The following is a 20,546-nucleotide window of genomic DNA, read 5'->3' as shown; positions in this document are numbered from 1 at the left end:
GCTAGTGCACAGGTCCGCTTGAGCTGAAAACTGCACAGTGTGGATATACCCTGAGACAGAAAAGTGAAGTGATTTGCCTACAATGTTGCAGATCAGTGGCAAACGGATTAACTGAACAAACATGATAAAATACTAAGGATAATATTTTAATAAAGTATTTTGAATTATTGGTGATAATAGGAAATCCTGGGATCTTTACCTAATTTGTACTCAGGCAAAACTATTAAATTCTATTAAACTCGCACTTTAATAGGAGTTTACTTGAGTAAAGAACTAAAAAAGACAGAAGGCCAAATTTTGCTCTGATTTAAACTGTTTTGAATCTGGAGTACACTGTGGAAGCCAACACTGTTGCTGTGGATTTACACTGTTGTAAGTGAAGCATCATATGGCCCTTAGGCAGGACTTGGGATTTGTCCCAATGTTTAGACATACTGTGCACAAATTGAAACGTGCTTTCAAATGCCAGTCCTAAACTTTTAGTGCTTCCTGTGCCCTTGAATTAATATATGAATTAATATATGACCAGGCATTTAAAAAAATTACTTGTCTCTCTTATCTATTCTTTACCAGAATGGCCTTTTCCACATTACTAACCCAGTGCAAGCTCCTCAGAAGTTCAGTCCTGACAATATAAAGACTGGTGCAATGCTGTTCCCTGACTGTATGATGGAACAGCCTAATTCTGGCAATTGATTGATCTTTGCCTATTAGCGGTAAATATGCCCAATGGCCTATGGACACTAGATAGGCTGGGATCTGAGTTACTACAGAGAATTCTTTCCTGGGTGTCTGGCTGGTGAATTTTGCCCACATGCTCAGGGCTTAGCTGATCGCCCTATTTGGCGTCGGGAAGGAATTTTCCTCCAAGGCAGATTGGAAGAGGCCCTGGGGGTTTTTCGCCTTCCTCTGCAGCGTGAGGTACGGGTCACTTGCTGGAGGATTCTCTGCACCTTTAAGCCTTTAACCACAAGTCGAGGACTTCAATAGTTCAGACATAGATCAGGGGTTTGTTACAGGAGTGAGATTCTGTGGGCTACGTTGTGCAGGAGGGAAGACTAGAAGATCATAATGGTCCCTTCTGACCTTGAAGTCTATGAGTCTATGAAGTGATATAAAGCCAACCAATTTCACCTATCTGTGCAGTACAGTTCCTGCAGAACTTTTGATTTTGTTCTCCTTCTTCTCTATTTTAGGACAATGGTGTGCAGTAAGACAGGCAGCAACGAACAGAGTGTGAAAGCTATCGATGTTAACATTGAAAATGATCCCTCTCCCAGTGGCAGATACAATGCATTTTGTGTGAAAGATGAAGGTCAGCATTGATATGTCATTGAAACAATGTACTGTCACCATTGTCTTGCCTACAAAAAAGACTTTTTTCTTACATTTTTCTACTAGTGGGAGCAATTATGGGAAATTTTGCAAAATAAATCCTTACAGTGTGTCTCCATTAAGTGAGGAACCTGTTGCAAGGACATGAGTTGCATGACATGGTGGTCCAACTTATTCTTGCAAAAGTTTAGCAAGTTCACACAGCAACAAGGCTACTGATAGAACCATTTTGGTGTTCACAAAACACATCTTACAACCTGAGCTGGGCTAATTTCTTTTGTCCAAAACTTTTTTCTGCAAAAAAATTCAGATTCAGCAACACAAACACTTCACAAAGTAGTTTGCTAAATTGTTCATGTCAAAAAACAAAAATCTCAAGAGTCAGAACATTTAATTACAATTGCAAAATTAAATGTTTTGAGTTTTTGGTTCCTTTAGAAATTTCCTTCCAACTTATTTTTCAAACACTCAAAATTGAAATAACATGTTTCTTTTCAGAATGAACAAAATCTCTCTCTCTCCCCCCCTTTTTTTCTTACTTTTTGATTTACTGAAAATTTCATAAACAAAAACAAAACAAAACAATCAATCAGTTTGACCCAAAATGATTCCCCCACACACATTTTTTTGGAATTACTCATGAACCAAAAAAAAAAAAATAATAATTATTCACACAGCTCTGCTTACAACCATGGTTGTACCAATACATTCTGGGATTCAAGAAGCACTGGTAGTGCTCAGCTGTGTTGTTGGGAACAGGGTTTTTTGGATAATTTCCCAACACAAAACATTGTATTGTTGGTGAAGTTACTCTAGGAAGAAATCATCTAATACTACACAGCTAAAGACCTCATCTAGGATATTGCAACAAACCAGTGCAAATAATATTTGTGAAACCCTTAAGATGGCTATTATATGTTGGCATGAAGTGCTGCACACATGTTACGATTACAAGGTATGCCAGTCAGTTGGTATAGATCAGGCCTGCTTTGGGGACTCTGGATGTCATGGTTCATCCTGAATGTGAAACTAAAGTACTGTGCTAGAGGTTAACCTTAGTTGTAGATACTCAGAGATCATGGCCCACCAGTAAAGATGCATTATGAGAAAAATATTGTTATTGATAGTAAACTTATCATACTTTTAAAAGCCACTTTCCAGTATGGAAATTCAATCTCATTTTCAGCAGTATACGGAACTGGATAAATTTAGGCATTCAAATTCTGTGCAGTTGAGAGTCACACTGGCCCTTATGGCTACTGGAAGACTTTGGCAGCTAGGGAGTCGGTATTCTGAACTCAGCATGTGGAATTAAATCTAGAATCTCTTTTCCTCATTCAGATGATAAACTGAGGGACAAATTGTGCTCTCAAATACACCCTGTACATCCAAACTAACTCCATGGATATCAGTGGATTTTCTCTAGATATATGTTTATGTAACAGAATAATTTAAACCTGGGAATTTTTATATAAAATATAGACTGTACAGTTGGGATGATGGGATAGTGGGGATGACCTGTTAAGTCCACAATGTGGTTTTGTGTGCCACTTCAAAAAAGGACAGAGATAGGCAGATGGCATTGACTGACACAGTACTTGAAAAACAGTAAACTCACACAGTGCTTAGGGTGTTTTAACAAATCTTGAGTAGGGCTGTTGATTAATCGCAGTTAACTCACACAATTCACTCAAAAAATTAATTGTGATTAATAGCACTCTTAAACAATAGAATACCAATTGAAATGTATTAAATATTTTGGATGTTTTTCTACATTTTCAAATATATTGATTTCTATTACAACACAGATTACAAAGTGTAAAGTGCTCACTTTATATTATTATTTTTATTACAAATATTTGCACTGTAAAAATGATAAACAAAAGAAATAGTATTTTTCCATTTACCTCATACAAATACCATAGTGCAATCTCTATGGTGAAAGCACAATTTACAAATGTAGATTTTTTTTGTTACATAACTGCACTCAAAAACAAACCAATGTAAAACTTTAGAGCCCACAAGTCCACTCAGTCCTACTTCTTGTTCAGCCAATTGCTAAGACAAACAAATTTGTTTACATTTATGGGAGATAATGCTGCCTGCTTCTTATTTACAATGTCACCTGAAAGTGAGAACAGGCGTTCACATGGCACTTTTGTAGCTAGTGTTGCAAAGTATTTACGTGCCAGATATGCTAAACATTCATGTGCCCCTTCATGCATCGGCCACCATTCCAGAGGACATGCTTCCATGCTGATGATGCTCCTTAAAATTAAATTAAATTAAATTTGTGACTGAACTCTTTACGGGAGAATTGTATGTCTCCTGTTCTGTCTTACCCACATTTGGATTGTTATAGAGCAGAACCCACCATCAGCATGGACGCACGTCCTCTGTAATGGTGGTTGAAGCATTAAGGGACATATGAATCTTTAGCACATCTGGCATGTAAATATCTTGCGACACCGGCTACAACAGTGCCATGTGACTACCTGTTCTCACTTTCAGGTGACATTGTAAACAAGAACCGGGCAGCATTATCTCCTGAAATTGTAACCAAACTTGTTTGGTTTGATTGAGTGGACTTGTAGGCTCTAAAGTTTTACATTGTTTTGTTTTTGAATGCAGATTTTTTTTGTACATAATTCTACATTTGTAAGTTCAACTTTCATGATAAAGAGATTGCACTACAGTACTTGTATGAGGTGAATTGAAAAATACTATTTCTTTTGTTTTTTACAGTGCAAATATTTGTAATAAAAATAAATATAAAGTGAGCACTTTACTCTTTGTATTTTGTGTTGTAATTGAAATCAATATATTTGAAAATGTGGAAAACATCCCAAAATATTTAAATAAATGGAATTCTATTATTGTTTAACAGCGCAATTAATCACTATTAATTTTTTTTAATTGCTTGACAGCCCTAATCTTAGTCAAGCCTGTGAATATAATGACATGACAATATCAAGCTGAAGTGACAAAAGGTGTGCAGTATATCTGATCTATTGTTAGACAATCAAATATTGCAACATTTGACTTGAAAAGGTCCAGTTTTCTATCTATTCAGTAACTTCTGCAAAGATCATTGTGCTACTTTGTCACTTTGACCATGTCACCCCTGTCTTTGAATCCTTCCACTGGCTCCCCCTTCTCAATGGCACCAAACACAAACTACATGTCTTCACTTTCAAGGCCCTTCACAGCCTCTCCCCAACCTTTCCTATCGTTTGTCATTGATTATCATGTCAACTTTCACCTACTGCTCTTTGATGCCATTTTCCTCACCCAACTGTTGCATTTTGAAACAAGCACCTTTCTCCCATGCTGCCTGTCACAGGAGAGAAGCTCCCATAAATAGCCACCCAATCATCTCATCTTCCTTCTTCAAATCCCTCCTTAAAACTCTCCCTTGCTGTGTGGCCTATAAAAACTGGGCAATGGTTAAGTAGTTAGAGTACGGATACCACTGCCTGTCATGCTGGGCAGTATTGTCTTATTGTTTCATTGTGCTCTGCCTGCCTGTCTCTACCTGTTGTCCCTTGTCTTATTCTTAAATAGTAAGGTCTGTGAGGCAGGGAGGGACTCTATTTGTTTTGTGCTTGTGCTAGCAGGGTCCTGGCCCTATTGCAATACAAATACACCATAAAAACTGTTTTTCAAAACATGGAAGAAATTGTTTTAGGACACTGTGGAACTGCACAATGAAAACTGAGGGAACTGAAATATTGATACAGAAGAGACAATTTCTGAGCAGCTCATTTGTGCGGGGCAGGTAGGCTCCTGATAGAGAAAGGATGACTATACCAACACACTCATCTAACAGTGTTTAATTCAGCAATATTTCCAGATGACCACAAGGTGCCCTCATGCTTGAATATTCAACAGATACTGGATAAACAATTTATGTTTTAACAAGAACTCTTAAGTAAAGGTTGGCTGATCTGAGACCTGAGCCTCTTCATGACAAATTGTTCCACTTGGCTGGTTGCCTGTGAAGTTCTTTTCAATAAGCGGCAGTCTTTTCACACATAATACCCTTTGTGAAGTATATTAATTATCATAAAACTTGGCTGCTCACTGTATTTCTGAATGACAGCAGTATGGAGCCAATCACTGTTACAGTCTGTGGCTAATTCTCTGGAATGTAATATCAACATTCTAATGCTTATATGATTTTTCCCTCTTTTTGAAAAAAAAATTGATTTTAATATGTTTGCTATGGGAGAATTACAAAAAAAATACTAAAAGACAAATCCTGATCCTATTAATATCGGGCAAAAGCCTATTGACTTCAATGGGTTTAATATTTAGCTCCAACCTATTCTGAATACACCGGATACACAGATTTCCCCATAGCTGGGTTTAGTGTTCGTATAGTTTTTTGTGGATTGACGTCCATTAATCCTCATCCCTGTGCTATTTCGTGTTTTATCTAACCCTAGGCCCAAACATATATAGTCTGATTCTTTTATCACTTATGCTGGTGTAACTCAGAAGTAACTCCACTGAATTCACTGGATTTAGAATGGTGTGTAATTGATGTAAAATGAGAGAAGAATGAAGCCTGTAGGGTACTGGAACTCAGTACTTCCTGTCCTCCCAGGAGGCACTCAGCACTTTGCAGGACTGGATACCTACAATGTAAGATGGGACTGTATCTTTTATTTGCATGTAAAGCATTATGCACATCTGTGACACTATATAAATAATAATGATAGTAGTATTAAGTAATTGAATTATTGCTGAAAGAATATCCTAGATTTCAGAAGCAGCAGTTTCGCCCCAGGTGAGTAATAACACTATATTAATTATTATTATTAAGCTCCTACAAATATGCTAGGTACCTCACAGTAACAACTACAGACATGGCCCAAGACCAACCTGTTTTGCAGTTTTGTCAGAAAGACTAACTACAGGTCTAAATCTTTCAATTATTTTACTTTCCACTGAAACGTATTAACTCAGGCTTTGTCTACCCTAGCACTTTTGTTGGTAAAACTTTTGTCAGTCAGGGATGTGAAAAAAACCCACACCACTGACTTACCAAAGTTTCACCAACAAAAGCACTGGTGTGGACAGCACTATGTCAGTGGGAGACGCTTTCCTGCAGACATAGCTACTGCCACTCGCTGGGGGAGGTTTAATTATGCTGGCGGGAGAGCTCTCTCCTCCTGGCGGAGAGCAGCTACACAGGAGACCTTACAGAGGTGCAGCTGCATCAGTACAACTGTGCTGCTGTAAGGTCTGTAGTATAGACATAGTCTCACTTGTTAGAGAAATATCATCATCACCTTTAATCAACAGGATTTTAACAGTGTTGAGGCAATATAATCATTAATATTAAATGAATAAATCTGGCAGAATGTTAAGCAGAGCTCAACCTTTAGGGATTAAAATAAAATCTTTAAAAATAAGGCATTTTACAACCCTTAATGCTATACAAAGTGCATTTGAGAGAGTCACAGCAGATTCTAATGTAAACTATTCCAAAATTTTCTTCTAAGACCCTGATCCTGCATTCACTTATACATGTGCTTAACTTTAAACACGTAAGTTCAATAGGACTGCTCACATGAATGAAGTTTGGCCCATGTACAAGTACGTATTTGCAGGATTGAGGCCTACGGACCATAATGCTGCATTCTTTGCACACTCAAGGCTTTTAATGAACTCAATAGTAACAGTGTTCTCTAAAATCGAAGAGGACTTATGAGTGTAGAAGGAATGCAGAATCAATCACTTAAAGTTAAAACTTTCTTAATCAGCACCTTTCCCTCTGCACTTCTAGAATTCAGATCTATTAAATTGCACAAAGTCAGATGGTAGTCTTTGACACTGAAGGTTATGTTTTACCAGCGAGAGATGCAGCTGAAATATTTTAAGAATGCTGTTTTCACAGCACGGGGAAGTATATCTCATCATTGTGGCATTTGCTGTCAAAAAGACCCCTGTATGGAATGAAAAAGATGAATGTTGTGATAGTTTGAGATTTACTGCAGCTCTGAACACAAAATATATTTATGTGTATCTGCAGACAGCCCCAAAGGTAAATTTTAAATAAGTACAAAAAATAGATGTTAATGCAAGAAAAATAAGATATTGTAATGGCTGGAATGGGAAAAAAAAGAAAAGCCAGGAAGAGACAGAAGAGGAAAAAATTACCACCCTCGTGTTATATTTCTTTACATGTACTTAGGTCTTGTCTACACTGGCAAGTTTCTGAGCAAGTTTCTGAGCAGTAAAGCAGCTTTCTGTGGTGTAACTCCCGAGGTGTACACACTACCAAGGCACTCAGTGCGCAGAAACTGCGCAGTTGCAGCGCTGTTAAAACACCACCCCGACGAGAGGCGTACAGCTTTCTGTGCTGGGGCTACAGCGCCACGGTGCCAGTGTAGACACCCTGGTCGATTACAGTGCTGCAATTGGCCTCTGGGAGGTATCCCACAATGTCCGTTCTCTCCTCTCAGTCATCAGTTAGAATTCTACTGCTCTGTCCTCAGATAACCAACCATGAGCCCCACCCCTTAAATTCCTTGGGAATTTTAAAAGTCCCCTTCCTGTTTGTTTGGTGATGCATGCAGTGGTCTCAGCACATCTTTCCAGGTGACCATGCCTGCTCCATGCACCAGGTGATTCCCCCGCTTGGAGCAATGCTGAGCTGCTGGACCTCATCAGCAGTTGGGGAGAGGAGGCTGTCCAGTCCCAGCTGCGCTCCAGCCATAACAATTATGATACCTATGGACCGATTTCACAATGCATGACAGAAAGGGCCCATGACCGAGGCACATTGCAGTGCAGGGTCAAAGTGAAGGAGCTACGGAACACTTACCACAAGGCGTGGGAGGCAAACCGCCACTCCCACAAGCTGCTGGTTCTACTAAGAGCTGGACGCGATATTCGGTGGCAACCCCACCTCCACTGCAAAGGCCACTATGGAGACTTCGGTGGCTCGCGGGCCAGTCGACAGTGGACCAAGCCAGGAGGAGGAAATCTTGGATGAGGATGTGGAGTGGGAGGGGGACCCAGAGGCAGAGGATGACTCAGAGGTCAGAGATGCACTCAGCCAGGAGCTCTTCTCTACCCCGAAGGAGGCTAGCCAGTCACAGCTGTCAGAGCTTGGTGAAGCACAAACAGGAGAGGAGGCCCCGGTAAGTGACTTTGATTTTGGGAATCATTGAAGTGAGTTGTTGGGGGCAGGAGGGTTGCAGAAAGCAGGCTTGTGTCTGTATGATGCATGTACCACCACATGCCTAGTCTGAGCGGTGGAACAGGGTGTTGATTGACTCTGTCACTTCATGGGAATCTGCCTCAGAGCTCTCCACGAAACTCTCAAGGAGATACTGGGCAATCCACTGCCGCGGGTTCTTTGGCAGAACTGCTTTGTTTCTTGCCCCATTAAGGGTAGCTTTCCCAAGCAACTCTGCTGTCACTGCGGGGGGGAAGAAGGAAACACCATTGCTGCACACAGGTGAGCCGCATAAGGACCAGGGCGGAAGCCACAGTCTTGGAGAAGACCCTCCCTTGATTCCCTGCTCACTCTCAGCAGTGAGATATCTTCCATAATGATCACAGCCTGTGGAAAATGTGGGAACAGTAATGATTATAAGGCACCCCCTACAGTGCTGGCTCTCTCCAAGAGCCACGTGCCCAGTGTACAGTACAGTCCCGGAACACTGATTTCCCCTACCTCTGCTGTTACTCACCATTTTGGGGGTCTTGTGGCTCATGTGTGCTTGCCTGGGGTCAGTCAGTTACTGACAGGTGTGTGAATAATGGCTGTGTTTTAAAATCACTGAATCAGCGGTCTGTGGGTTGCAAATAATACTGCTTCTGTAAAATGTTGCATTTTGGCTTCACAGATATGACCTTGGGAGCCCAGCCTCCCTCTTTGTTATCTCCAGCTGAATGGCTGTGCAGAATTAGAAAGCGGCCACAAAGAACTAAAGAGGATTTTCTGCGCGATGTCATGATGCACTCTGCAGCCAAAAAACAAGAATTGAAGGAGTGGCAGGACAGTGAGAAGAGGGACCGAAAGGAGAATGTGGAGTGCCAGAATGAAGCCATGGGACGGCTCTTAAACATTATGGAGTGCCAAGCGGACACGCTCCAGGCACTACTAGCACTGCAAACCAAGCAGCTCCACACCCGCCTTCCCCTGCAGCTGCAAAACTCTTTTCCATGTGCCCCCCAGACACCGCCAACACACTCTTATCAACCTCCTGGATCCAGTCTGTAGCCGCTGCATTCCACACCTGCCCCATCACAGTCCAGCCCTGCGGACTCCCAGTACCCACTGCACTCAATATCCGTCCCTCTGCAGTTTAGCCCGGCTGAAGTACAGTACCCGCTGCACTGTACTCCATAGGACAAGGTTGCATATGATACCTGGACATACACAAACCTTTAACCGTCCCGGGACTCCACCTCTGCCTGGGACTCTCCCTTCTCCCACAGTGCTGATGTGGTTTTTTTGTTTGTCTCTCTCCTCTAGTTGCTGTTTTTAATAAAATAATTGTTTTGTTTTGAAAGCAATCTTTATTCCATTAATTGAAAGCAAACAGAGACCTTCAAAGCAACAGGCAATTTTCTTAAACCTCCATAGTGCATCGTCTGCACCAATCACAATCACCTCCTAGCATTACAAGCACTTCACTCCTGAGCATAGCAACAAATATTAGTGGCTTTCAGCTTCAAATTGCTGCCTCAAGGCATCCCTGATCCTTATGGCCCTGCGCTGCACCCATCTCACTCAGGAGTCCAGCCTTGAGTGAAGCTTTAATCCTTCCCTTCACAAATATTATGGAGTGTACAGCACGCGGCTATAAGCATAGGAATATTGTCATCGGCCAGGTCAAGCCTTCCATATAGGCAGCACCAGCAGGCCTTTAAACGGCCAAAAACACACTCAACAGTCATTCTGTACTTGCCTCAGCCTATTGTTAAACTGCTCCTTGCTGCTGTCAAGGTTTCCCGTGTATGGCTTCATAAGCTATGGCATTAAGGGGTAGGCAGGGTCTCCCAGGATCATGATGGGCATTTCAACTTCCCCTATGATGATCTTCTGGTCCGGGAAGAAAGTCGCTGCTTGCAGCTTCCTGAACAGGCCAGTGTTCTGAAAGATGTGTGCGTCATGCACCTTTCCGGACCAGCCTGTGTTAATGTCCATGAAACGCCCACGGTGATTCACAAGCAGGGACGACTCTGCCTTTTTTCCTGCCCCAAGCAGGAAAAAAAAAGGGGAGGGGGTGGCTGCCAGAATGGCAAAGCAAAAAAAAAAAAAAAAATGCAGCAAAGCAAGGTTAAAACAAACAAACAAACAAAAAAAACCCCGCAGCGCAGCCAGAGCGGCAAAGCAGGGGAAAAAAAAATTACATTATTTACATCACTGCAGGTTGCTGGTATTTTTAAAGCTTCAAGGGTCAAATCAAGCTCATACCTCAGTCACTGTTTCATGCTGTCTGTAGACTCAAGATGGCAGCTCGTTGATTTATATTCAATTCACATTTGAAAGGTTATCTTCTCAACACTTAGGGATAGAAACTTTCTTTATTTAAAAAAAAAAGAGATTACATTCTGCAGGTTCCAAATATGCCATGTGATCCTCATGTAGGCCAGATCTGGCCCAAGGGATGTATGTTAACACAATCTGTTTTAAGCCATTCCACAGCAAAGTTCACAAGAATACACATAAATACAGAAGAAATAAATAAAACAGGAATAATCATCAAAGGGTTCTGCTATCAAGCAGACTTTTCCCCAGGGAAACATAACATGCATTTTCAATCTCATATTTAAACAACAGTTTTGGTTCACTCTAATTTTCCTGTGTAATTTAAAAACAAACAAACAAACAAGCAAAAACAATAGAAAGACACCACCACCACCACCATCAATAGTTCCTGGGCTTTACTGGTTCCTTCCTTGTTTGAACCATTGATTTTATAGGCAACGAGTGAGATCTCTGTAGTGTTCCACTGCAGACATGCAAATCAAATTTTGTTAGGCATAACCTCTGACTCCAAATATTCCTCAAAAGTTGATGGATTGTGTAGTGATTTCAATTTGCTTTTTCTTCGGCAGTAAAGGGAAAATCAAGTTTTGGTTGGAATTTTCTAAGGCAAACATTTTAAAGTTTACTTTAAAAGAGTAAACTATAGGTTTCTGTGTGTTTATGCTGTTTTTTTAATTTGCTATGCTTTACCATGAACATGGAGGTTTTTCAATTTCTGTAGTTTTCTTTTCCAAAGCTTTGCATTTAGCTGCCAGTGAATTTCCATCTACCTGGTGATGTCATTTAAACTAATAAATCAAGTTATTTTTACCAGCCATTCTCTGATGAAAGAGGTATTGGCATCCCAACAATAGTAGCTTACAAGGAACACTTATATGGGTGTGTTTCGGTTCTTTGCATTTCATTTCATCTCAGTGTTTATCTGGAAAAAGGAAAATTCTCCATGCTTAAGTATCTCCAAGATCAAGAAGGAAAGTAAAGCAGCCACCCTCATCTTTCAGAGATTTGGCATCAAGAGTGACTCTTCTAAACTCTTAACAATAGGACAACTCATCACAAACCCCAGAGATCTCTCTGGGAAAATTCTCCTGGCTGACCTTCAAAGAAACCAGAAGGCAGATGTTTCATGGTAGCTTCCAGAATCTGGGAGTCAGTGAAACATATGGAATGGTAACTGGAAAGATTACTAATCCTGCCAAAAGGAGATTTACCTGTATGAGGAAACTGAGTTTTGTGTCTTTATTGAGTTATTTGTTTATTTCTGATTGTCCTTTATTTGCATATTTAAATTTAGTCAAGATGGCTCAGAAAACCTTTACGGATTTAACAGCTGCATCTAATTTAAGTCAAGAAAGTTTCTTTACTGGAAACTGGGGATTTCTTTTCCCCTATAGAGACTTACATCAATGCTACTGAAAAATCACCTGCCACTAACTTTCTTCAGATGGTCATTACTACTGAAGTCCAAGTCAAGACTAAATATGCAGTCTGAAGTAATTCAGGTCTCTTAAACCCCCTTGTAAAGAAAAGGCTACTGAATCAATTGCCATTCTGTAACCAGAGCTATCACTGACCTTAACTGATTTGTTGGTGCCAAACAAACACTCTTAGGCCTTGTCTTTTCTGGACAGTTGACTCGAGTTGACACCTGTCTGGTTCCTCTGACCCAAGTCCTGTTCATATACAAAAACCTCTTGTTCAAGCATGGTAGTGCTTTTCACTGAACGTCAGCTGGCCCAAGAGGCAGTATAGGCTCTAGTATTGCTAACACTTGAGCTATGAACATAACCACTCTGCAGTGTGAACACAGGCCTAAGCCACTCAAGTGCTGTTAGTTCTCTAATATCTTCTCACAATTCCACTTGAGCTTAGGGTTGCCAATTTGCTTGGACGTATTCCTGGAGATTTAATCACATGACATAATCTTTAATTAAAGATTAATCTTTAATTGCTGGATACTCCAGACCAATCATAGAGGCTTGGCAACCCTATCTGAGCTGCATTTTCTTGCCAGATATTCACTCCCTACTTGTGCACCAGAAGTCACCTACCAACGTATATAGCCTGGTTTGGCGTTTGACCCCACATTCACAGGCAGCTCACTGCACCAGTACCATTGCTTGTACAGGAAATGGTGTCCAGGAGGTTGTCTTCCAGCATGCTACCAGCTGGCCAGATGGTGACATGGGGGTTCTTGTGGATCTCTGTTGGGAGGCCCACAAAGTCTGATTTCAGGACCAGTACTTGAAATTCACAGTTTGATTATGTGCTCTCTAGGAAACTGGCAGAGCAAGGGATCCCCCAGATAGGACCTCAGGACAGAAGGGGAAAAAGTATCAAGTCCATAAAGATCACATATGGGAAGACCAGGGACCACAGTGCTCTGTAAGTCACTGAGAACAGGCCAGTTCTATGATGACTAGGTGATCAGCAATGTCCCAAGCACACAGTCCTGTTTCAGAACTGCCAGTCAGCATAGGGAGATTCATCAGCTATTAAAATCTGCATCAGCTCTCCCCACTCCTCTATTTCTACATCCATTTAACATGATCTCCTTAGTAAGCCATATTTCTGCTTTCTCCTGGTGACCCCCATTCTCTCATAGAGACAAGCTGCTGCAGAAACACCCTCCACCACCTATACCTGCGTCCTCTTCCCAAAATGAAATTTGCATTAATGCCAACATTTGGTACAGACCATTGCTCCAAGTTGGACCCCGGCCTTCCCACCTGCTGGAACAGTGGCCACAGACAGAAGTCTGAAGCATGCCAAGCTGCAAGTGGTTTACTTTAATGAGTTGCTAGCCAAGATCACTTCTGCACAGGTTTCCAGAAAGGACAGACAAGTTCTCTCACAATACAATGAAAGAATGCAGAGAAAGCAGCTCAGATTAGTGCAGCTACGAACCATGGGCTATGCCCCCCTGAAGTCCTGCCACCTCACACAAATGAGTGCAGCACCTCTATGGATGCAGTAATTCAAGTTTGGCTTTGCAGTGTTGGCTCTCGGACTCAAGCTAGGCAAATTTGAGTGATCACACTCAGATGCCTGTTACTCGAGTGAACTATGCATTGAAGGCAAGACCATGGAGAACAGTCTCATGCCAAGGGTTCACATATTCCACATCTAGGGTTTGTGCATCAACATCACCAAGATCTTCCCCTTTTCTTTCCATTCCTACAGCCAATTCTTTCATGCAGGCTCTCATTATATTCTACTTTGACTACTGCCACCTCCTTTGAGGTCTGGAAACCCTGCTTTACGACGAGAGATTAAGAAGCTCAATCGATTTAGTTTAACAAAGAGAAGATTAAGAGGTAACTTGATCCTGGTCTCTAAGTACCCACAGAAGGCTTGCATCCGAAGAAGTGGGTATTCACCCACGAAAGCTCATGCTGCAAAACGTCTGTTAGTCTATAAGGTGCCACAGGATTCTTTGCTGCTTCCACAGAAGGAGAAAATTTCTAATAGCAGAGGGATCTTTAACTAGCAGACAAAAAAGACATAGCAAGATCCAACGGCTAGAAACTGAAGCTAGACAAATTCAAACTAAAAATAAGGCACAATGTTTCACAGTAAGGGTAATTAACCATCGGAATTACTGACTTAGGGATGTGGTAGATTCTCCCTCACTTGAAATCTTTAAATCATGATTGATGTCTTTCTAAAATATATGCTCTGACTCAAATCAGAAATCACACGCTTGATGCAGGAACTACTTGGTGAAATTCTACAGGGTTTTTTTATGCCAGGGGTCAGACTAGGTAATTATAAGGGTCCCTTTTGACCTTAAGATCTTGAATCTATTAACTTTGATCCCCCTGTTCTTAAACAAAGAAAAAAGTGTTTTTGCTGGTGCTAATGTGCTTTAATATCTTGAAAGGCTGGTAGAACTCTCTCTAACTTTACTCTTCAGGAGCAAGGTAAAGTAAAGAAAATTTCCCCATAATAAGAAGAGTTACTGACCTGTATTTAAAAGGGTCTTCTAAAGTTATGAATGATTTCTGGATGCACACTCACTTGCACTATCCTTTTCTTTGGGAGTTGGTTACCTTCTCAGTGCATCTATCTTAGGTATTTCTAGGGCACCCATCACTATAGTAATTTACATTTACGTAGCATTATACTTGGACAATATCACAGCTGACTGTGCTCTTCAAGAACCTTGCCCAGGTTCTTAAATTCTCTCCTCTTTTTTTTCCTTTTAAATTGAGTGTCACTAATTATTTGTTTATGGTGGACAGGTTATGGGAAACAGGCAGACTTTGCAGCATGCTCTGAAGAAGGACAGGCTCCATTTTATCTCCTCATTAGGTTGCTCTGTAGCTAGGGCCCTTCACAGGGTTGCCAACCCTCCAGGATTGGCCTGGAGTCTCCAGGAATTAAAGATTAATCTTTAATTAAAGATTGTGTCGTGATGAAATCTCCAGAAATACATCCAACCAAAATTGGCAACCCTAGCCCTTCAACTCTGTCTCCTGGAAGGATATAGTGTGCATATCAAATGTGTTAAGTATAAGGTATATTTAAAGTATGGAGATGTTAATTTCCCCCACCATGCCCCATAATTTTGCAGCTTGACTGTAGGTTAGGATAACTTCAAATAAGTAACTATTACTAGAATGCTTTGGGATCAATTCTCTCCTCAGTGCAAACACCTAACTCTTTTCAACATTAATTAATGTAACTACACAAATAGAGCACACCTATTCCAGTGGTCTGTAGCTTTCCCATGTGGCAGCCAAATATTTTTTATTCTTTTCACCCATGTCACTCTAATCACTCTTATCAGTTCACAGGAAACACATTAGCTGGTAACTGCTCCTCACTTCCTCAGGTGCCAAGCCTAAATGATACAGAGCATAAACTGAGCTTTGTGTGGCTCAAAGAGGTGTGTTCTCCTATCAGTGGATGTATATATAATTCCCACTAACTTCTGAAACTTGGATGCTGTATGTGCGTATTAAAGGGAGAATAAATTCCAAAGCTTTAACGTTGCTCATGTCTCCTCTAAATTAGCGGCTGATGGTCTTGCGGTACACCTGGTTCAGAAACATTCAGTGAGGGCCATAAAGCATCCCCATACTGAGAGGAAATGCTGACAAAGGAGTATCCCTCCACCAAATGCACCTTCATGTAACAGTATTTTCTGTATGACAATAAAGTTCCACAATAAGGCTAATAATTCTCAACATAAAAACATATATCATTAATAACAATGTATTTCCCTTTAGCCTGGATCTTAACCTAGATAGCCAGTAGAAATATCCATGGGAGCGGATCTGGGCGCAGGAAAATACAACAAGGATCTTGTGGGACTTTCCTAGGATTGTTGAGGTGTCTCCTCCTGCAGGAGAACAAGTGGTCCTGGCCCCACAAGCTACAAGTCCCATAAGATTTGCAAGAACAGTGCCATCTGCACCAACTCCTTGACAATGTGGCTTCGCTGAAGCTATGCTGTCAGCAGTATCCCCCAAGCCATCAATGCCTCTGGAGTGAGTGAAAGGAAGTGTGGAAGGGGCTATGAAAGAGTTAATATGTCCTGCGGTTGTATTCACTGTCCATTGCGGTTTTGGTAGGGCATTCCCCCTGACACCCTTGGCCTTCCAAGGGGGGCTTATGGAATCTGAAGCAAGAAGGGATGGTGACATGGTTGTAACTAATCCTTCTCTCACAGGATGTTCATGAGGAGGGGAGAATCTGCAAGGAGAGGACACTGTGCTCTTATTACTACCTGAATAGTCTGGCCTTATGCTATTGACACCTTCTTAGATTATTCAAACTGTATAAATTTTTAAAATGCAGTTTGCTCTTCACTATGGCTGTTGTTTTTTTACTGTTTGCATTTCTCTCAGGTAGAAAAAAATAAATTCAATTAAGTCAATTACATGTATGTTTATACTGTATTCATTTTCACTTTCAGGTTCTCAGCACTGCATACACAAGTATTGTCAAATGAGTTATTCAGTTAAATGCATTTTATATTTTATTTCCTGACAAACATGTTGATTTAGCATCTCAGTTTTCTCACAGGCGAATTCAGAGCTTTATTAACCCTAGCTGTCTTTGTGAATTTGAGAACACGGGTCAGTGCTTCACAGATTAGGTTTCCTCTTTGGAAGCCAATTTGAGATTGTAAATGAGTTCCTGTTATGAGAAGGAAAAGGTTAATGAGAATCCTGTAGATTAGATATGCTGTTTGGTAGGGGACTGGATGGCTCAGAGGATTGAAAGTGGCCTACTGAGCCTTTCATTACAGGTTTTAACTTGGCTCAAGTTAGATCTCACCAACTGACAACTCTTTAGAGGACTATATAGAATGACCTGGAAGTCTCAGTCCATTTCCAAAGCTTTGTCTTGACTCAGAAAAAAATGGTTGAGTTTATGTCAGGTTTAGCTAACATGCTATCTAGGCCTGACCAAAATTCGACCTTTTTCATAGTGTGGATACATGATACGACATTGTAACCTTAATGTAGCTGGCTGATTTATAATGTAGGAAAAAACCCTACTAGATATGGGTCCACACATATCGCCATCCCAACGGGTACTGACACCTCTCCAGCAAAGAACCCAAAATTTCATGGGCGTGAAGCTCAAACTACTCTTTTAACTCTACCTCTGCCTGTCCAGGGCATGACTGAAGCATAATTATGAAGTACTCTGGGGAGTGTGTACCATATGTGGTGACTAGTGTATGTGTTCTGTGGATATACAGGCGATTGTATCTAGACTTACCAGTACTCTTAGCAATATACTTCAACATACTACATTTTCTCCTAACAATTCTTGTTTCTTTTTCTTCTCAGACAAACCATGTGGGGACCCCCCATCCTTCCCTCACACGATCCTGCATGGTCACACTGGGTTTGAAATGGGGGATGAGCTGCTATATGTTTGTGCTCAGGGCTACGTCATGGGCAACAAAGACACTGCTTTTACGCTGCTCTGTGACAGCTGTGGGGAATGGTACGGGCAAGTTCAGGCCTGTGTCAAAGGTAAGCTTATCTAGCACACACACCAAGATTCCTATCAACCATAGCTGTCAGGAAGTCCTGGTCTGGCTGATAGTGTCCCAAATGGTACGAGATATTTTCAGTCCCCAGGACTTGACTGCAACTGTGTACAGTTGAAGGTGTTTATAGCAGTGCTGTGTAACAATGCTTCTCTAGCTGCTTATGCACCAGGTGATCCTCCACAACTTGCCCTCCCAATGGCCCTCAGAGGCCTTAACCTTACAGAAAAACCTCAGAGTTTCAAACACCAGAGTTACAAACTGACCAGTCAACCACACAGCTCATTTGGAACCAGACATACACAAATCAGGCAGCAGCAGAGACCAAAAAAGCAAATACCGTACAGTACCATGTTAAATGTAAACTACTAAAAGATAAAGGGAAAGTTTAAAAAGAAGATTTGACAAGGCAAGGAAACTGTTTCTATGCTTGTTTCAATTAAATAACGATGGCTAAAAGCAGCATTTTTCTTCTGCATAGTAAAGTTTCAAAGCTGCATTAAGTCAATGTTCAGTTGACTTAATGCAGCTTAACATTTTGTTCAGAGTTATGAACATTTCAGAGTTATGAACAACCTCCATTTCCGAGGTGTTTGTAACTCTGAGGTTCTGTACCAAGCCGGTCACATCTTAGATATTTTTAGGGGGACCTCAAGGCAACTGCTTCCACTGAAGCTGTGCAGCATAATGTAGGTGCTGGGCTGGAGTGGGGAATACACACTCTATACTGGTAACCAGAAGGCTAGGCTGGGAGGATCTTACATTAGGCAGCAATAGGATACTCCTCCAGTATATGTGGGGAGCACAAAGTAAGGGCTAGAGAGAAAACAAATTGAGCACAGCAGGGGTGCTGTGTGGAGGGGAGCACAGAGGAGTGCTATTAGGGAGAGTATGGGGAAGCATTTGAAATAATCAAGGGACAGTTTGTCAAATAAGCTGGTGGTCTGGAAGGTCACCTGAGCATTCTACAACACATTGGTGGTTTCCTATGCCGCTATCATCCTTATACGAGGAATAATTAGGAAAAACAACATAAAATTCACCAGGATGCACAGAAAGATCTACAGCAACTCCCAGACCCTACCTACCTACCTACATCAAGACCTCCACCGTGTCACTTTATCATCAGACCATAATAAAATGCATCATATCAGCAAGATAAATGGAAAAATGGACTGGTGGATGCATTCAAACTTAACAACATAAAGTATAAGCAGCTAAATAACTTCATTTTCCAAGGCAGCACTTTAAACAGAGTTCCATAGCACTTTCTAATATGGCAAAAGGTCCAGGGTTACCATGTCTTCCAGTGTTTGTTCAACAACCAGGCACTGTGGGTTTAGGGCCTTTGGGAACTTCTGTTACACAATTAATAGATAATAACAGTAACAAGGCAGAGTGATAAATATACTAGTACCAGTATGCTCTGAAGTCATCAGCAGAAGCTTCCTTTGTGGGAAGCAAAGACTAGTTAAAATTAAATATTTTAACCTTTGGTGCTATGTTTATCCCTGGTGCATAGGCTTTAAAACCAATGGAGTTACACCAATGGTGAATTTGGCCCTACAAACTTGCCATCTACATATTTTTTGCAAAAGAGTGTGGATCAAACTCTTCACGCTGTTGCACAGTGAAGTGGAATGGGTGTAAATAAGTGCAGGATTTGGCCCTGCATATTGTTGGGATTCCCTCCAAGACCTCTTTCCATTCCGCTTCCCAAGAACTCAGTTTGACTCCACCCTTCGTCACTCAGGTATCTTAATTTGGCATACAGCAATGCTATGCTGAGTTGATCAGACTCAAACATGGCGGAGGGGAGGGAGAGAAATGGATGCAGGGTACATCACAGCTCCAAAGTTACTTAGAAACCTTCTCCCTTTTTATACATTACACATCTCGTTGTATTTACTATACATTGCACCACACATTTTTGGCTTGGCTTGGTTACTTTGCAGGAACCAATCCCTGTGCAGTATGTACTGACCATTATTCGACTTCCTCTTTACCTCATCTCTACATTCCTTGTCCCTTGTTGTCTAGTTCATAGTAAATAGTTCCCTGCATGTTTGCACTACAGACCTTACAAGGCACAGCTGTACCACTGCAGCTGTGCTGCTGTAAGGTCTCCTGGGTAGCCGCTCTATGCTGGTGGGAGAGAACTCTCCCGCCAGCATAATTAAACCACCCCCAACGAGTGGTGGTAGCTATGTTGGCAGGAGAGCGTCTCCCGCCAACATAGCACTGTCCACACCGGCGCTTTTGTCGATGAAACTTATGTCAGTCAGGGAGGTGTTTTTTCACACCTCTGACTGACAAAAGTTTTACCAATAAAAGTGCTAGGGTAGACAAAGCCTTAGTTGGTTCAGACAGTCTGTCTTCTTAGCCTACTGACCTATTTATTTACCTTATTTTGCACAAACATTCTGTTTTCAACCTGATGATTTATTTCCTTCCTTAATTCTCTCTTTCAAAAAATGAGGCCTCGGTCCATGTGTTAATTATGCATGTCAGGCCAGGCCATGTCAGGCTATGACGATTTGTGCATTCCTTTAATAAACTCAATATCTTTTGAAAAATCCAAAAGGGAGGGATGCAGTTATTTAAGAAACTAATTACACTGTTTTATCACTTATGGTTTCCTCATTTTATGGAATCTTAAGCCTTTTACACTGGAATTCA

At 41.2% G+C, this 20,546-nt stretch overlaps 1 protein-coding gene across 1 annotated transcript in view; it reads left to right on the top strand.

Moving 5' to 3' along the window:
• The window catches only part of SUSD5 (sushi domain containing 5), a 67,350-nt gene that overhangs the window by 27,859 nt on the left and 18,945 nt on the right, over nt 1–20,546 (top strand). Inside the window, exons 3-4 of the mRNA XM_039526043.1 lie at nt 1,197–1,315; nt 17,662–17,850. Coding sequence (XP_039381977.1) covers nt 1,197–1,315; nt 17,662–17,850 — 308 coding nt within the window. The remainder of the gene's footprint in view (nt 1–1,196; nt 1,316–17,661; nt 17,851–20,546) is intronic.

This window comes from Mauremys reevesii, linkage group 2 (assembly GCF_016161935.1).
Source record: "Mauremys reevesii isolate NIE-2019 linkage group 2, ASM1616193v1, whole genome shotgun sequence".
NCBI lineage: Eukaryota > Metazoa > Chordata > Testudines > Geoemydidae > Mauremys > Mauremys reevesii.
Note: the sequence above shows the minus strand (reverse complement) of the source record. Positions and strands in the feature narration are given on the sequence as shown.